We start from the raw sequence: 17,107 nt of genomic DNA, 5'->3' as shown, positions 1-17,107 counted from the left end.
AGGTCCTATATATATCTGTGCAGTGCTTGCTGTCTACCACAAGATGGCGCATGAGAAAACAGCTACCTCTCAGGGACAGAAGAGGAGGACAGCAGCAGCTATCAGTCACCTCACAGCACAGATATTTTATCTCAAAAAGGTAGAGAAGGGGTTAATAGTCTCCTCATTTGACCTGCTCAGTATATGCAGGGTAGATGCTAAATCCTGGAGGGTTAAAGGACCTGTGATGATGTCATGCCCATGTGACCAGGCTCTTGTGTGGGAGGGGCCACTGTTATTTTGACTCAAACATGGATCAACCTCTAGTCATGTGGTCCTTGACTCCTCCCACACATGCTGATGACATCATCAGAGGTCCTGTAAGCACACGGCTGCTGCCTGGCTCTGCAGGTGGAGCTCTATGTGTCCCTCATGCCAGGACCGCTGGGGCAGTTTATTAACTGTTTAAGGCCCGGGACATTTTTAGTTCCTGCTGGTTGGGAAGCTGTAAAGTTTTTTCCCCCTCAGGTATTCTAGTAGTTTTGTGTCTTTTTGTGACTCCTGAGACGTCATTTTTATGGTTGTAATTTATTTCTATTTTATCAGGAAATGTAAAGAAAAATGGAAATAAATGTCTATTTTTCCCTTTCTAGTTTTTCTCCTCATACAAATCCTCCCGGCTCGGGAACTCCTCCGGCGGCGCTGGAACCCTCCGATCCCCGCCGTCCCACTGAGGTGAATGGATTACCGGAGTGTATTGGTGTCCTCCACGGCCCACAGCTCGGTACGCACGGGGGCCGCAGCCTCAGATTGGGGGGACCCAGCGGTCAGCAATCTTTCACCATCCTGCTGGCAGCCGATAACTTGCCGGGGTGGAAGAACCCTTTTATCTCGTCTCCTCTGGTTCTTAAATAGGAGACTAGCAATAATTAGGAAATGATTATATAGCACCAGTGTTTCTGGTGATATAATGCGCAACACAGCTCTGCTACATGCACCTAACACACACCGCTCAGCTACATGCACATCACACACACACAACTCTGCTACATGCACGACACACACACAGCTCTGTTATATGCGCACGTCACACACAGCTCTGCTACATGCGCACGTCACACACAGCTCTGCTACATGCACACGTCACACACACACAGCTCTGCTGCATGCACATCATGCAGCTTTGCTATATGCGCACGTCACACAAACAGCACGGCTACATGCGCGCATCACGCACACACAGCTCTGCTACATGCATGTGTCACACAGCACACACAGCTCTGATACATGTGCGTCCCACACACCACAGGCAGCCCTGCTACATGCGTGTGTCATATACGCCACAAACATCTCTGCACACCACACACACACAGCTGTGATAGATGTATGTCACACACACAGCTCTGCTATATGCACGTCACACACACAGTTCTGTTACATGCGCGAGTCACACATAGCTCTGCTACATTGGTATGTCACACACACAGATCTGCTACATGCGCATGTCGCATACACACAGCTGTGTTACATGCATATGTCACACACCACACACAGCTCTGCCACATGTGCGTCACAAACACCATGTGCCTGTCACAAACACACACAGCTCTGCTATATGCACTTGTCACAGACATACACAGTGTATAAAGTAATAAAGTGAAGCACCTGTGATGACGTCACCGTCATGTAATCAGGGGCGGAGGTCAGAGCCCTTGCGACTCATCCTATGATGGTTTCAGGTCCTGCCAGCACATGGCTGCTGTCAGGCTCTGCATGTTTTATTCTTTAGGACCTGTGATGACGTCACTGACATGTGGTCAGGGGCAGAGAATGCAAAGCAGTCACTTACGGTCAAGTGGTCGTTAGCACTTTGATTAATCGTTCTGGTCATCGGGGTAGGAAGCTGCAACTTGGGCGTCCAGTGACTTCATTTAAAAAAGATATTTAGTTTTATTGTATTTATTTTGCTTATATAGCGCCAGCGTATTCTGCAGTGCTGTACACACATATTTCCATCACTCACATCAGTCCCTGTCCACTACGGACACAAGTCTCACACATTCGTACACGGGCACATTTTGTGTTAAATGACTTTTCCGGGATGACATTATTTATGTGCCCTTAGTAGGACTCATCAGTAGTTGATCAGTGGTGAACTGCCTCTTGCTAATCAGCAAAAGAAGGAACCTGTGAGGAGTCTTATAGAACCACAGGCAGCATAAATCCTGACAGGCGCACCCAGTACAGACATCTACAGGATGTTCTCTGTACACTGCGAGGTTATACATGAACAATTATCTAAATAGCAGCTGAATGTGGAGAAGAGTCATTGGGGCGGGTCCCTGCCAGCCTCCACCCACGGGATTGGTTGTCAATAGTTAAACAATCAGGCAGCATAAAACTCCTGACGGATCTCTTTAATATCTCTTCAGAAGTTTCCGCTTATTCTCTCCAGTAATTGTATTTTTATATGGATTTTATGTGGTTTTTATATTGTCTCATCTTCTTTTCATTTAGGTACTACAATACTGGATCCTCTGATATCTTCTATGTAAGAGGATTATCCTGACTGAACCATTAAGGATCGAGAAGGAAAGAGACAAGATGGCGAAGAGTATATTAAATCTCACTCTAGAGATACTCTTCCAGCTTACTGGGGAGGTGAGAGATTCTGATGATGTCACATTACATCATTCTTATCTATGGTAATAACAGATGATGTCACTGGAGAGGTGAGAGATTCTGATGATGTCACATTACATCATTCATATCTATGGTAATAACAGATGATGTCACTGGAGGGCGAAGAGATTCTGATGATGTCACATTAAATCTTTCTTATCTATGGTAATAACAGATGATGTCACTGGAAGGAGGGAGAGATTCTGATGATGTCATGTTGTATCATTCTTATCTATGGTAATAACAGATGATGTCACTGGAAGGAGGAAGAGATTCTGATGATGTCATGTTGTATCATTCTTATCTATGGTAATAACAGATGATGTCACTGGAAGGTGGAGAGATTCTGATGATGTCACATTACATCATTCTTATCTATGGTAATAACAGATGATGTTGCGGTGTGCTCCAGCTGTGGAGGTGAGACAACGGGACTGCTTGTTGCGTCTCCTATCACGGTGGCTTCTGTGCTCCTCACCACCACCTTCCACACAGAAGGATAAGGGGTGTTTGCCACTTGTGATACCAATGCTATATAGCACAACACTTTCTGGAGAGAGAATTAGGAAGAGACCGAGAGTCGTGGTAGAGAAGAAACACTTTACTTGAATCTTCCATGAATATAACTGTACCAATAATTTTCTAACTATATAAAGTGACATTTACTTGTATAGAAGAACACATTCACTGGTTATGGAGAAAGATTGGTGACCTGGAGAGGTAATTGTTACTGTCAGTGTGATGCTGCTGGTAGTTATCTATCCGATTCTGTGTGACAGGAGAGCTTTGGTAGGAATATGTGGATCTCTGGTATGATCTAATCAAGTAGACTGTTAGTTTACTATATAAGCTGCCACCAAGACTGTTCAGCCATAATTCTTCTGGGTTGTGTATAACCCGGGTGTTGATTGGGCCTGTGAACAATATGGCATTTCCACTCACGGTTACCAATTACTCAGTTACTCTTACTGACAGAAGGATCCCTCTGGACTCCAATTGTCCAGGCTTGCTTCTCCTCAGATCCTTTCAGGTAGCAGCTTTTCTTTTCTATCTTTAGAGTTGGTGCAGGAAGGAGGGGTTTGGGTTCCTGGAGAACTGGGCTGACTTTGCTGTCGGCTACGGGCTCTACCCATTGAAATGGGCTGCATTTCAATGGGCAGGGTGCAGCTGTGCTGGGGGAGAAGATGGGAAGAGGGTTGGAGGAGTGTTTAAACTAGGGACTGGGGGGAGGGCAAAAAGAGCAGTATAGGGAAAGATAGTATAGACAGTGACCTTGGGACCAAGTAATGGTAATTGGGGTCAAGCAAGGGGTGGGGTTAGTACATTTAGAACAGACAGAACAGCTAATAGGACCATAAGCATAATGAATATAAAGAATAACAACAACCGAAAAAATTGTATGGCAATGAATACAAGATGTCTGATCAGTAAAGTGAGTGAGCTTGAAGCAAGAATGACTGATAAAAACTACGCTATAGTAGGCATAACGGAAACATGGCTTGATAAAAAGTGCAATTGGGCGGTGAATTTACAAAAGAGACCGTGGGGAACAGAAAGCGGGAGGGGTGTGTCTGTATGTTAAATCCTACTTAATGCCGAGGCAACGAGAAGATATAGGTGTAGGTGACGAAAACCTGGAATCTCTGTGGGTAGAAATACAGGGAAGGAAAAATAACAAAATCCTGATAGGGGTTTTCTATAGGACACCAAAAGTAGCAGAAGAAACTGAAAACTTATTAATAAGACAAATAGAAAAGGTGGCAACCCACAATTAGGTAATTATTATGGGAGACTTTAATTATCCAGATATAATATGGGAAAATGAAATCTGCTAAACTTACAAGGGCGATAAGTTCTTGAGAACAATTAAAGATGACGACTTTACCCAACTGGTGCAGGAGCCCTTCACAGTATAGATGTAGCTTGAAAGCAAGAACTTTATGAGCAATAATATAAAATTAAGGGCTGAGACAAAAACATAGGAACAGACAAACGATGTAAGGGGAGCCTAGATAATCCACTATATAAAGTTAGAGATGCCAGGTAATAGGGATGCAGGCCCCCTAGACGAACGGACACCAAACATATATACATTTATCTCAACCTCAGGGTCAGTGATTCAGTGATGACAGTGTCACCTGTCCTGTTGCTGAGTACACTGGGTTCAGTGAGTGCTCAGTTAATGCATTCAATTAACTACCAGGTACATAAAAGAGAATGGTCATTATCCACGTACCCTAAGGTCCTGCGGACAAGGATATGGATAACTGAGCACTCAAACAGTGAGAGATGGGGAGTTTGTTGAGTATTCGGCTAATGCATTAGCTTAGGTTCTATGTTCTCAAGGTGTATCTTTAGTACTTAGTTCAATCAGTACTTCTATTGATACTTAGTATGCCAATGAGTTCACTTGGTTGAAAAAGTGGCTCTAAGATAGAAAGCAGAGGGGGTAATAAATGGTTCGTACTCTGACTGGGCCACCATTGCTAGTGGGGGCCACAGGGTTCAGTATTAGGCCCCATTCTGTTCAATATATTTATCTAGACCTGATAGAGGGGCTGCACAGCAAAATATCAATATTTGCAGATGACACAAAATTATACAATATAATCAATGCAACGGAGGACAATGTGCGGCTACAAACGGACCGAGATAAGCCGGGGGCTTGGGCAGAAAAATGGTGAATGAAGTTCAATGTTGATAAATGTAAGGTTCTGCACATGGGCAGGAGAAACGGATGTCACCAATATACACTAACTGGGGTACCACTAGGGAAAAGTGATATGGAAAAAGACCTGGGGGTATTAGTGGATTATAGACTAAACTGGAGTAATCAATGCCAGTCAGCTGCTGCAAAGGCTAATAAAGTCTCGGGGTGCATTAAAAGAGGTATAGGGGCGAGGGGCGAGAACATTATCCTTCCACTATATAAGGCACTTGTCAGGCATCACATGGAATACTGTGTACAGTTCTGGTCACCGGGGCTCAGGAAAGATGTCACAGTGCTTGAGGGGGTTCAAAGAAGGGCAACTAAACTAATACATGGAATGAAGGGACTGAAATACCCAGAGAGGCATCAAAATTAGCACTATTCACCCTGGAAAAAAGACAACTAAGGGGCGACCAAATAACCATGTATAAGTACATGAGGGGACAATACAAGGATCTCTCCCAAGATCTGTTTATACCCAGGACTGCGACGGTAACAAGAGGACATCCGCTACAATTAGAGGAAAGCAGGTTTCATCACCAACATAGAAAGGGGTTCTTTACTGTTAGAGCAGTTAGACTGTGGAACTCTCTGCCTGAGGATGTGGTGATGGCAAAATCCATAGAGGAGTTTAAGAGGGACTAGACGTCTTTCTAGAGCGCTATGATATTACAGGATATAAACTTTAAATAATCAGTTGGGTTGTTGATTCGGGTCTTGGAGTCAGGTGGGAACTTTCAAATGTTGATCCAGGGATCATTCTGACCGCCATTATGGAGGTGGGAAGTAATTTTTCCCCCAATTGGGCTAAATTGGCTTCTGCCCTATTGTTTTTTTTCCTTCCTCTGGATCAATAAGGGGGAGTGCAAACAGGCTGAACTAGATGGACATTTTCTTCTTTCAGCCCAACATATTATGTTACTATATTCTGTGCTCTCGCCAACTCAGCTTTATGACTGCCCCTAACTTACTCTTTCTCCACACTAATTACAACTGCTCTTCTCCTGACTCCATTTCCTTTGACGCTCGCCTCTAACTCCAACTGCTTCTCACCTTACTTTGCTTTCATCTGCCCGTTTCTAACTGTGCACTACCTCTCTGTGTTCCTGTACAGACTCTCTACTCAGATTACCTCTACTCCTAATGGGGACTAGAAATACCCCACTAAAGATACAGGGTGCTTGTCTGCACTACACTTTATGTTACAACAGTGTTTTGTAGTGCCCTTCTGGGTCAATACAATGTCACTGGAGAAGAGAGAGATTCTGATGATATCACATTACATCATTTTTATCTATGGTAATAACAGATGATGTCACTGGAGAAGAGAGATTCTGATGATGTCAAATTACATCATTCTCATCTATGGTAATAACAGATGATGTCACTGGAGAAGAGAGATTCTGATGATGTCACATTACATCATTCTCATCTATGGTAATAACAGATGATGTCACTGGAGAAGAGAGAGATTCTGATGATGTCACAATACATCATTTTTATCTATGGCAATAACAGATGATGTCACTGGAGAGGGGAGAGATTCTGATGATGTCACAATACATCATTTTTATCTATGGCAATAACAGATGATGTCAAATTACATCATTCTCATCTATGGTAATAACAGATGATGTCACTGGAGAAGAGAGATTCTGATGATGTCACATTACATCATTCTCATCTATGGTAATAACAGATGATGTCACTGGAGAAGAGAGAGATTCTGATGATGTCACAATACATCATTTTTATCTATGGCAATAACAGATGATGTCACTGGAGAGGGGAGAGATTCTGATGATGTCACAATACATCATTTTTATCTATGGTAATAACAGATGATGTCACTGGAGAAAGGAAAGATTCTGATGATATCCCAATACTTCATTCTTTTCTATAGTAATAACAGATGATGTCACTAGAGAGGAGAGAGATTCTGGTGATGTCAAATGACATCATTTTTATCTATGGTAATAACAGATGTTACTGGAGAGGTAAGAAATTCTGAGGATATCACAATACATCATTCTTATCTATGGCGATAACAGATGATATGACTGGTGAGGGGAGAGATTCTGATGATGTCACATTACATCATTCTTATCTATGGCGATAACAGATGATATGACTGGTGAGGGGAGAGATTCTGATGATGTCACTTTCCATAATATATATGGTAATAACTGATGATGTCACTGGAGAGGTGATGGACTCTGGAAATCACTGTAGTTTTACTTATTAATGTCTCCCCATATACAGGATTACACAGTAGTGAAGAAGACATCTAGTGATAGCTGTCAGGCCCCTGTGTGTGATGGATGGGGGAAACCCCTGAGTCCAATCCCAGGGCCCCCACTGCACCCCCTGGTACATGAGGACATCAATGTACAGAAGATTCTAGAACTCATCAACAAGATGATTGAGCTGCTGACTGGAGAGGTGACGCTGCAGGGAATGCTGGGACATTATACAGTAACAGCACTGAAGGCTTCTGGGTGATGACTGTATATTGTGTTGTCAGGTTCCTATAAGGTGTCAGGATGTCGCTGTCTATTTCTCCATGGAGGAGTGGGAGTATTTAGAAGGACACAAGGATCTGTATGAGGAGGCCATGATGGAGACCCGCCAGCCGCTCCCATCACCAGGTAATAGACAGGACTAAATGTTCATACACATCTTGCTGATACACTATTTATATATCCTGGTTGTATCTTGTGATCTTATTTATGTCTTGCATGCTGATATCTTCTTTTACAACTTTAACAAAATTGCTTAATATTTGGTCTGTTTGTATGTGAATCCATATATTCTAACCCGGAATCCGCTATAAAGCATGCTATTAGTAGAGCTCCACGGAGTTGAAATGTATAGAAGGATCTAATAAATTTTGCATATACAAGCCGAGTCTACAGCAATTCTCAGCAGCTCACAATAAGTTAGTGGATATAAGTAATGTCCTGGAGGGGGAGGTTTGAGCACTGGAATTGAAAGTGACAAATTTGGAAAATCAGTCTGTCCAGCATCATGCAACAGTTAAAGGGGTTGTCCCGCGCCGAAACGGGGTTTTTGTTTTTTTTCAAACACCCCCCCCCCCCCCCGTTTGGCGCGAGACAACCCCGATGTAGGGGTTAAAAAAGAACACCGGACAGCGCTTACCTGAATCCCTGCGCTCCGGTGACTTCTTACTTACCCGGTGAAGATGGCCGCCGGCATCTTCTCCCTCGGTGGACCGCAGGGCTTCTGTGCGGTCCATTGCCGATTCCAGCCTCCTGATTGGCTGGAATCGGCACGTGACGGGGCGGAGCTACACGGAGCCCCATTGAGAAAATCAGAAGACCCGGACTGCGCAAGCGCGTCTAATTTGGCCATTAGACGGCGAAAATTAGACGGCAACCATGGAGACGAGGACGCCAGCAACGGAGCAGGTAAGTGAATAACTTTTGATAACTTCTGTATGGCTCATAATTAATGCACAATGTACATTACAAAGTGCATTATTATGGCCATACAGAAGTGTATAGACCCACTTGCTGCCACGGGACAACCCCTTTAAGGCCTCATGCCCACGGCCATGGCGGACTCTGCTAGTGGAATATCGCAGTGGAGTCCACGACATTGCCCCCAAAACCCTTATATTCACCTCCCAGATCCAACATGCTGTTCCTGTGCCTCAAGACGGCGTGCAAGCGCAGTACAGTGCGTGACACGGCCGGCAGTTGGAGGGGACGTGTTTTCACGCGATACTTCCACTGTGCTACAGCAGAATTATAGCTTGACGGCCGGCTTCCACTGGCTACAATGGAAGCCTGCGGTGCGTATTCCCGTGGCAATTAGAACGCGCCGCAGTTTGTTTCACGCTGCAGAATAAGTTGGCGCTGTACAAATAACAAGATTTATTTTTTATTTTTAGATCTCTTTACTGATCCCTGATATATAGTCATTAGAGCGCCCCCTTGTTACAGTCCTGGGTATAATAGATGATGGGAGAGATCTCAGTACTGACCCCTGATATATCTATACATAGTTATTAGAGCGCCCCCTTGTTACAGTCCTGGGGATAATAGATGATAGGAGAGATCTCTGTACTGATCCCCGATATATGTATACATAGTTGTTAGAGCAGCCCCTTGTTACAGTCCTGGGTATAAATGATGATGGGAGAGATCTCTGTACTGACCCTTGATCTATCTATACATAGTTATTAGAGCACCCCCTTGTTACAGTCCTGGGGATAATAGATGATAGGAGAGATCTCTGTACTACTGACCCCTGATATATCTATACATAGTTATTAGAGCGCCCCCTTGTTACAGTCCTGGGTATAAATGATGATGGGAGAGATCTCTATACTGACCCCTGATATATCTATACATAGTTATTAGAGCGCCCCCTTGTTGCAGTCCTCGGTATAAATGATGATGGGAGAGATCTCTATACTGATCCCTGATATATCTATACATAGTTATTAGAGCAGGCCCTTGTTACAGTCCTGGGTATAAATAGATTATGGGAGAGATCTTTAAATATCTTTTTCACTGACATATAATATGTATGGTTTTGGATTACAGGGCACATACGACAATGGTTTTGGTTGGCATCAGCTTTGGGTTATTCTCTTTTTTATGTATATTTTTAGTTCATTCTGTATTTTTGTTTTACTTATTTATGTAATTATTTTTTTTACTATTTATGCCCCCCATGACATCATATAAGACCTCTGGGGGACATTCACATGTTTTTTTGGTTTTTTTTTTACACTATTCCACTGTAGCTGGGGCATCCATAGGAGCTCCAGTTACAGGAAAAACATCTCCTGTAGTGATAATAGTCACTGATAGAGCTGATCAGAGTCTGCTATGACCCTGCAACTCTGCTGTAGCCAGGACTCCTGGCGGTCACGTGACTGCCGGCTTGTGCAGTGGAAGCTATACTTCCACCTTCACTTTTTAGTACATAGCACTCATTGAGCTCTGTGTACTCAGGAAAGGGGAAGGCAGAAAGGGTTAGAAGCTCCTTCTGCCTTCTCCTCCTGGTTATCATCTGTGACTAACAGATGACAACCCAACATGCTCCTGCTTGATTGCAGAACAGGGGCTTTAAACCTGCGCCGTATTTTTACAATCAGCTGGGTTTAAAGCCCAGGACCAAGCGCCGTAAATTTACAGTGCTTGGTCCTAAATGGGTTAAATATCGAGACCCGGAAATTTGTCTCTTTTAATATTTTTAATGCAGCTCTGCACTGGTTAAACACGTGACATTTAGTGGAGAGTTTACTTTATCACTCTGCATCTCATCTGACATTTTATTTCCTCTGTGAATACACTGAAAAAGCTATTTAATAGATTTGCTTTTCCCTCATCAGCCTCTACAATTTAACTGGCAACACTTTCAGTATTAATATTTTTACTATTTATATAGAATTGAAGCGAGTTTTTCTCTCTTTGGCAAGTCTCTCTGTCTCTATCTTTGCTGCTTTTATCTGATTTTCATATATTTTTTTTCTTCATAGGTTTTTAGTGCTTCTTTGCTGCCTTCTTGTTATTAATAGTTAACCCGCTTTCTTTTTGCTGTTTATTGCCCCTTCTCATCTTTACTGCGCCACAATGGTTTTCTCCAATACCTAACAGCTTTATTCCTATAAGGTATGAATCTCTCACAGTACATTTTTAGGGAGTTTTTTAAACATTTCCCATTTATTATATGTACTTTTATTTTGAGGACATTGCCCCAGTCAGTAAGGTTAGGGCATCTCTGAGCTGATCGAACTTTGATTTCCTAAAGTTTAGAATTTTTGTAGCTTCCCTACAAAACTCTCTCGAATGACAAGTTACATTTTAATATACTATCGTCAATATTTCCCAGTGCCCCCAATCTACACCCCTGTTATTCTGTCAGGTCTGTTGGGTAATATTAAGTCCAAAATGGCCGTCCCTCCCAGTTAGGTCCTGTAAAAGCTGGGTAAGGTAATTATCTTTAGTTATTGACAGAATATAGTTACTTTTATGAGATCTGCAGGTTTTTTGCTTCCCAGTCTATATCCGGATAGTTAAAGTCCCTTATTGTGATTTGCTGTTTCATTTATTTGTCTCTGTAATAGATTTTTGGTGGCTTCTGTTGTATTTTGTGGCACGAGATACGCTGTCATGCGCAGTCTAAAATAGTTTCAAAATGCTGCGTTATACACGTTAACATGGAAGCTTCTCTATCGTTGGTATCTCACTCCTATGCACCTTGCTAGTTATCATTTGAGTTCAGATAAATGCTGGAGATGCTGTAGTGGCAATGTAACTTTAAAACACATTTTTTTGGGATTCCTCAGCCCCATAGCCGTCAAGTGGTCCGCCTAGATTGGTACAACGCCACTGCTGGTGGCCAAACATCAGCAGCTATTGGTGCTAGCTGTGAGGTCTACTGATTGTGATCTGTTTTGCCACCATTGTTCTTAGTCACTAAATGCATTTTGCTACATGACTTGTAATTTGCTTGGAAATATTTTTATGGAAATGTTATATGAGGAGTAAGTATATATTGACATTTTATAATTCAAAAAATAGTAAACTGACTTTTATTTTTGGCAGGCGACCGTTTCAGGAACTCAGAAGGACATCTGATATTTGTAGATTGTAAAGCAGAAGATTGTGGTATCACACAAGCTGCATATAAAGAACCTGACATTATGCCAGATATTCCCACAGCCATTCACAGTAAAGATTCATCATATGATCGTTTTATTCAGGTCCGATCTTCTGTTTCAGTACAGACTGATGAGCAGCAGAAAAGGCACAGAGATGAAGTACATCAAAGCCCTCATACGGTGGAGAGGCCGTTTTCATGTACAGAATGTGGGAAATGTTTTACAATGAAATCACATGTCGTTAGACATTATCAGAGCATTCACAGGGGAGAGAAGCCATTTTCTTGTTCAGAATGTGATAAATGCTTTACTCTGAAATCGAATCTTGTTAGACATCAGAGAATTCACACAGGGGAGAAGCCATTTTTATGTTCAGATTGTGGGAAATGTTTTTCAGATAAATCACAATATGTTACACACCTGAGAATTCACACAGGGGAGAAGTCATTTTCATGTTCAGAATGTGGGAAACGTTTTACAAGGAAATCGCATCTTTCTAGACATCAGAGAATTCACACGGGGGAAAAGCGGTTTTCTTGCTCAGAATGTGGGAAGTGTTTTGCAGATAAAAAACGTCATATTGTACATCAAAGAAATCATAAGAAGGAGAAGCCGTTTTCATGTCCTGAATGTGGGAAATGTTTTACAATGAAATCACATCTTGTTAGACATGAGAGATTTCACACAGGAGAGAAGCCATTTTCATGTGCAGAATGTGACAAAAGCTTTACTGTGAAATCAGGTCTTGTTAGACATCAGAGAATTCACACAGGGGAGAAGCCGTTTTCATGTTCAGAATGTGGGAAATGTTTCTCAGATAAATCCCATCATATTGTACATCAGAGAAGTCACACAGGGGAGAAACCATTGTTACATTCAGAATATGGGAAATGTTTCTCAGATACATCTCATGATATTGAATATCAGAGAAGTCACACAAAGGAGAAACTGTATTCTTGCACTGGTAGGAAAGTGATGTATCCATAAGTCAGTTCTAACTCTGCATCAGAGGAAAGCATTGTCATGTTCAGAAATTCACAACAACTTAAACATCAACGAACTAATACAGGGAAGCAGCTATTTTTCATTACAAGAAAGTGCGTTCATAAGTGGATGGATTTCCTGTGGATTTTCTGTGCTACAGTCCACACCATGTTGACCCTTTCAGTTCAACGGTGCGGATTTGCTGTCAATTTCTTTTAATCTCTACAGCAAATTCCCAATAAATCTAACACTAAACTTTCCTTAGATCTGGATTTTAAAACTACCTCTCCAAGAGTGGGCCCATAACCACTGATCTCAAGCGCAGTTTTTCCTCCCCTTGACACCGATCTTGGGTGGAGATTGCATGGCTGGGCCCTCATTCTTCATTCAGAAGAGCCTTTTGTGTATTTGTAAAGCACAAAATGTGTCAAAAACACTGCTGAACTTCTAAAGCTCCATTCACCTAAAACATAATGCTTATTATAGATTTAAATATCATTGTTTATTACCAATTACTGTGTTTCCCCGAAGAGAAGACACTGTCTTATATTAATTTTTGCCTCAAAAGAGGCACAGTGTCTTATTTTTGGGTGGTGTCTTATAATACTTACCTAACAGTTGGTGTTAGGGGCCCTCACACTGGTCTCCGTTGCTGCTGCCGTCTTCCATGTCCTCCTGCAAGCTGACAAAGCAGTTCTTCCTGGTAGCGGGGCTTGAATACTCCGCCTCCAGCAAGCTAATGCTCTGATTGGTTAATCAAGCGCCATGTCAGCCAATGAGAACCAGTGCTTGATTAACTAATCACAACCATTCATTGAATGACATCATTGAATGGCTGTGATTGGTTAATTGAGTGCCGGCTTTCATTGGCTGATGTGGTGCTTGATTAACCAATCAGAGCATTAGCTTGCTGGAGGTGTGGAATTCTCGGGGGAGGGCTTATATTTCAGGCCATCCCAACCCCCCCCCCCCCTCTGAAAATCAGAGTAGGGCTCTTATTATCAGGGAAACACGGTAGTTGTGATAAGAACATATGGTGGCAGCAAAATAAAATCTATCTTGGATAGGAGAAAGAGAATCACCCCCCCCCCCCCCCCAACAACTATGCACCATAGTTGGGCCTTGCTATCTCCAGTGGAAGATTTAGAGATGTTGCTGCTCCGCCTGTCAGCAAATACAAATAAAAAAGATTGACCCCATATGTTTCACTGGTAATCCAGCTTCAGCAGGGGATGTGGAGGAGAAAAAGGACTTGATCCAAGTATTAAATCGTGACTGTTTTTATTGTTGTAGTGCCAGAGAAACAGTACAGAAGACACGTTTCAGTTCACAGAACCTTGATCACTTCATACCGTGTCTACAATGTCTGTTCATTTAAATAGAAGACTCATTAAAAACATCATGTTATTATACCACATAGAATCATACAGATATTAATCTTTATTGCATGTGGTTATATAGTCATTCAATAACGGGAAAACTTTTCGAGGGGATTTTGAGAGACGCCATCGATGAGTACCTCAAGGAGAACAAGGGAATAACTCCTCACCAGTATGGATTCGTGAAGGGTCGCTCATGTCAGACAAATCTGATCAGTTTCTACGACGAAGTAAGCTCTAGGCTGGACCTGGGAGAATCTATTGATCTCGTATATCTGGACTTCTCTAAAGCCTTTGACACCGTGCCACATAATAGGCTGATATATAAAATGAAACAGCTCGGATTGGGTGAAAACATGTGTATCTGGGTAAAGAACTGGCTCAGAGATAGAAAGAAGAGGGTGGTAATAAATGGTTCATACTCTGATTGGACCGCAGTCACTAGTGGGGTGCCACAGGGTTCAGTATTAGGCCCCATTCTGTTCAATATATTTATCAACAACCTGATAGAGGGGCTGCACAGCAAAATATCAATATTTGCAGATGATACAAAGTTATACAATTTAATTAATGCAACGGAGGACAATGTAAGGCTACAAACGGACCTAGATAAGCCAGGGGCTTGGGCAGAAAAATGGCAAATGAAGTTTAATATTGAAAAATGTAAGGTTATGCACATGGGCAGGAGAAACGGATGTCACAAATATTCACTTCATGGGGTACTGCTAGGGAAAAGTGAGATGGAAAAGGACCTGGGGGTACTAGTGGATAGTAGACTAAACTGGAGAAACCAATGCCGGTCAGCTGCTGCAAAGGCAAATAAAGTCTTGGGGTGTATTAAAAGAGGTATAAGGGCGAGGGACGAGAACATTATCCTCCCACTATATAAGGCACTTGTTAGGCCTCACATGGAATACTGCGCACAGTTCTGGACACCAATGATCAGGAAAGATGTTACAGTGCTGGAGAGGGTTCAAAGAAGAGCAACTAAACTAATACATGGAATGACGGGATTGGAATACCCAGAGAGGCATCAAAACTAGGATTATTTACTCTAGAAAAAAGAAGGCTAAGGGGCGACCAAATAACCATGTATAAGTACATGAGGGGACAATACAAGGATCTCTGCCATGATCTGTTTACACCCAGGACTACGACGGTAACAAGAGGGCATCCGTTACGTTTAGAGGAAAGCAGGTTTCATCACCAACATAGAACGGGGTTCTTTACTGACTGTAAGAGCAGTTAGACTGTGGAACTCTCTGCCTGAGGACGTGGTGATGGCAAAATCCATAGAGGAGTTTAAAAGGGGACTTGATGTCTTTCTGGAGAAGAAGGATATTACAGGATATAAATCTTAGGTTAATTGTTAATCCAGGTATACAGGCAGGTAGGAACTATTAGGGGTTGATCCAGGGAACAGTCTGATTGCCATTAGGGAGTCGGGAAGGAATTTTTTCCCCAAAAAGGGCTAATTGGCTTCTGCTCTTGGGGTTTTTTGCCTTCCTCTGGATCAACACAGGAGGATAAACAGGCTGGACTAGATGGACATTGTCTTCATTCCGCCTTACAAACTATGTCACTATGTAGTCCTCGGTTATTCAATGATAGTTTCATGACTTCTGTATTACCTCTGATTCTGAATGTACTGTACAGTCAGCATGGAGACAATGTAAGTTATTTGTGGAGCCAAATGTCCTGAGACCATTTAGTTAATAGATTTATTACCCCAGATGTACTTTATGTCCCTTTTACACAGGCTGAGAATCTCATGAATCTCGTATGCACCAACAGAACAAGCTGATGATATCATCACCAGCCCGTCTTGCTTGGGCGGCCCATTTAGACTCACTGAAAATCGTGCAGTCCTCGTGCACCAATTGTTCAGTGTTTCACATTCCCACGTGAAACATGAAATGACCTGTGTTTAAACGCCACGATAAGCGCCCAACCTGGCGCTCGTTTGTATGCTGGCTGAAACTGAATGCTGAATGAGAACCTCATGATTCTCACATGTCATTCAGTCGGTTGCCCATGTTTGAACTTCAGTTTTGTTTGATTGAACGGTTTTCTGAAATATAGTCATTCCATCTCAACGGCCAATTAGTGAAGATAAGAGCTTCTCCTCCTATTGCCTTTTGACCACAACTCCAGAGTATCTAGAACTCTGCCTTCTGCTAAGACATCTGTTTGTTCAGTTTTAGGACACTTTTACACAGGAATGATCAGCAGTAGTGGATGAAGGTGGAGCAGGTTGGGGACCGTTCAGTTCACCTTTATTCACAGTAAGCAGGCAGTTGTTCATAAGTGCATAATATGCATGCAGAAACTAAACAACGAATGAGAAGTGAATGAATTATCATTTGTCATTCAGTCGGCGCTTTCATTTACACTGAACGATAATCATTCAGATTCTCACTGAAGAAATCCAAGTGATTATCAGCCCATGTTAAAGAGCCTTTAGTGATTTAATGATGTCTAACTCAAGAACTGTATATGAGATAAGATGCTGTCACATTCGTCCTAGGCGCAATATTCACCTCGCCCAGGACAGATGCAAGACTGTGTCGACACTGGACAAGTGGGAAACGTAATGCTGCAGTAAAACCCCCAAACTACAAAGGAAACAAAAAAAGAGGGAAAACTGACCCTGCTCCCAACTGGGAAAGGTCCCTGCCAACAAGCAGATTGACCGCTCTGATAAGTGCGAACCTACTTAACTCCTCTTGGCCTACT

The 17,107-nt window shown here is 42.4% G+C and overlaps 1 protein-coding gene across 2 annotated transcripts; it reads left to right on the top strand.

Annotated features, from left to right (window-relative positions):
- The first annotated feature begins 365 nt into the window (after positions 1–365).
- LOC136629031 (oocyte zinc finger protein XlCOF7.1-like) lies at positions 366–13,733 on the top strand. Of its 2 annotated transcripts, none has more exons than XM_066605153.1 (6): positions 366–507; positions 633–714; positions 2,497–2,640; positions 7,634–7,813; positions 7,896–8,019; positions 11,953–13,733. In XM_066605153.1, exons 3-6 carry the CDS (start codon positions 2,584–2,586, stop codon positions 12,993–12,995), a joined length of 1,404 nt encoding a protein of 467 aa, XP_066461250.1. In that variant the 5' UTR covers positions 366–507; positions 633–714; positions 2,497–2,583; the 3' UTR covers positions 12,996–13,733. The 2 variants fall into 2 exon arrangements, with proteins under 2 accessions (XP_066461250.1, XP_066461249.1); XM_066605152.1 differs by having other exon boundaries at positions 633–763.
- The last annotated feature ends 3,374 nt before the right edge of the window (positions 13,734–17,107 follow it).

This window comes from Eleutherodactylus coqui, chromosome 5 (assembly GCF_035609145.1).
Source record: "Eleutherodactylus coqui strain aEleCoq1 chromosome 5, aEleCoq1.hap1, whole genome shotgun sequence".
Classification (NCBI taxonomy): Eukaryota; Metazoa; Chordata; class Amphibia; order Anura; family Eleutherodactylidae; genus Eleutherodactylus; species Eleutherodactylus coqui.
This window is presented reverse-complemented; position numbering and strand designations above follow the sequence as displayed.

Excerpts from the sequence above, each read along its gene's own strand:
- LOC136629031 (XM_066605153.1), top strand. The coding sequence starts at position 2,584 with ATGGCGAAGAGTATATTAAATCTCACTCTAGAGATACTCTTCCAGCTT. Across the intron at positions 2,641-7,633 it reads TCTTCCAGCTTACTGGGGAG|GATTACACAGTAGTGAAGAA; the intron begins GTGAGAGATTCT and ends CCCCATATACAG. Across the intron at positions 7,814-7,895 it reads TTGAGCTGCTGACTGGAGAG|GTTCCTATAAGGTGTCAGGA; the intron begins GTGACGCTGCAG and ends TTGTGTTGTCAG.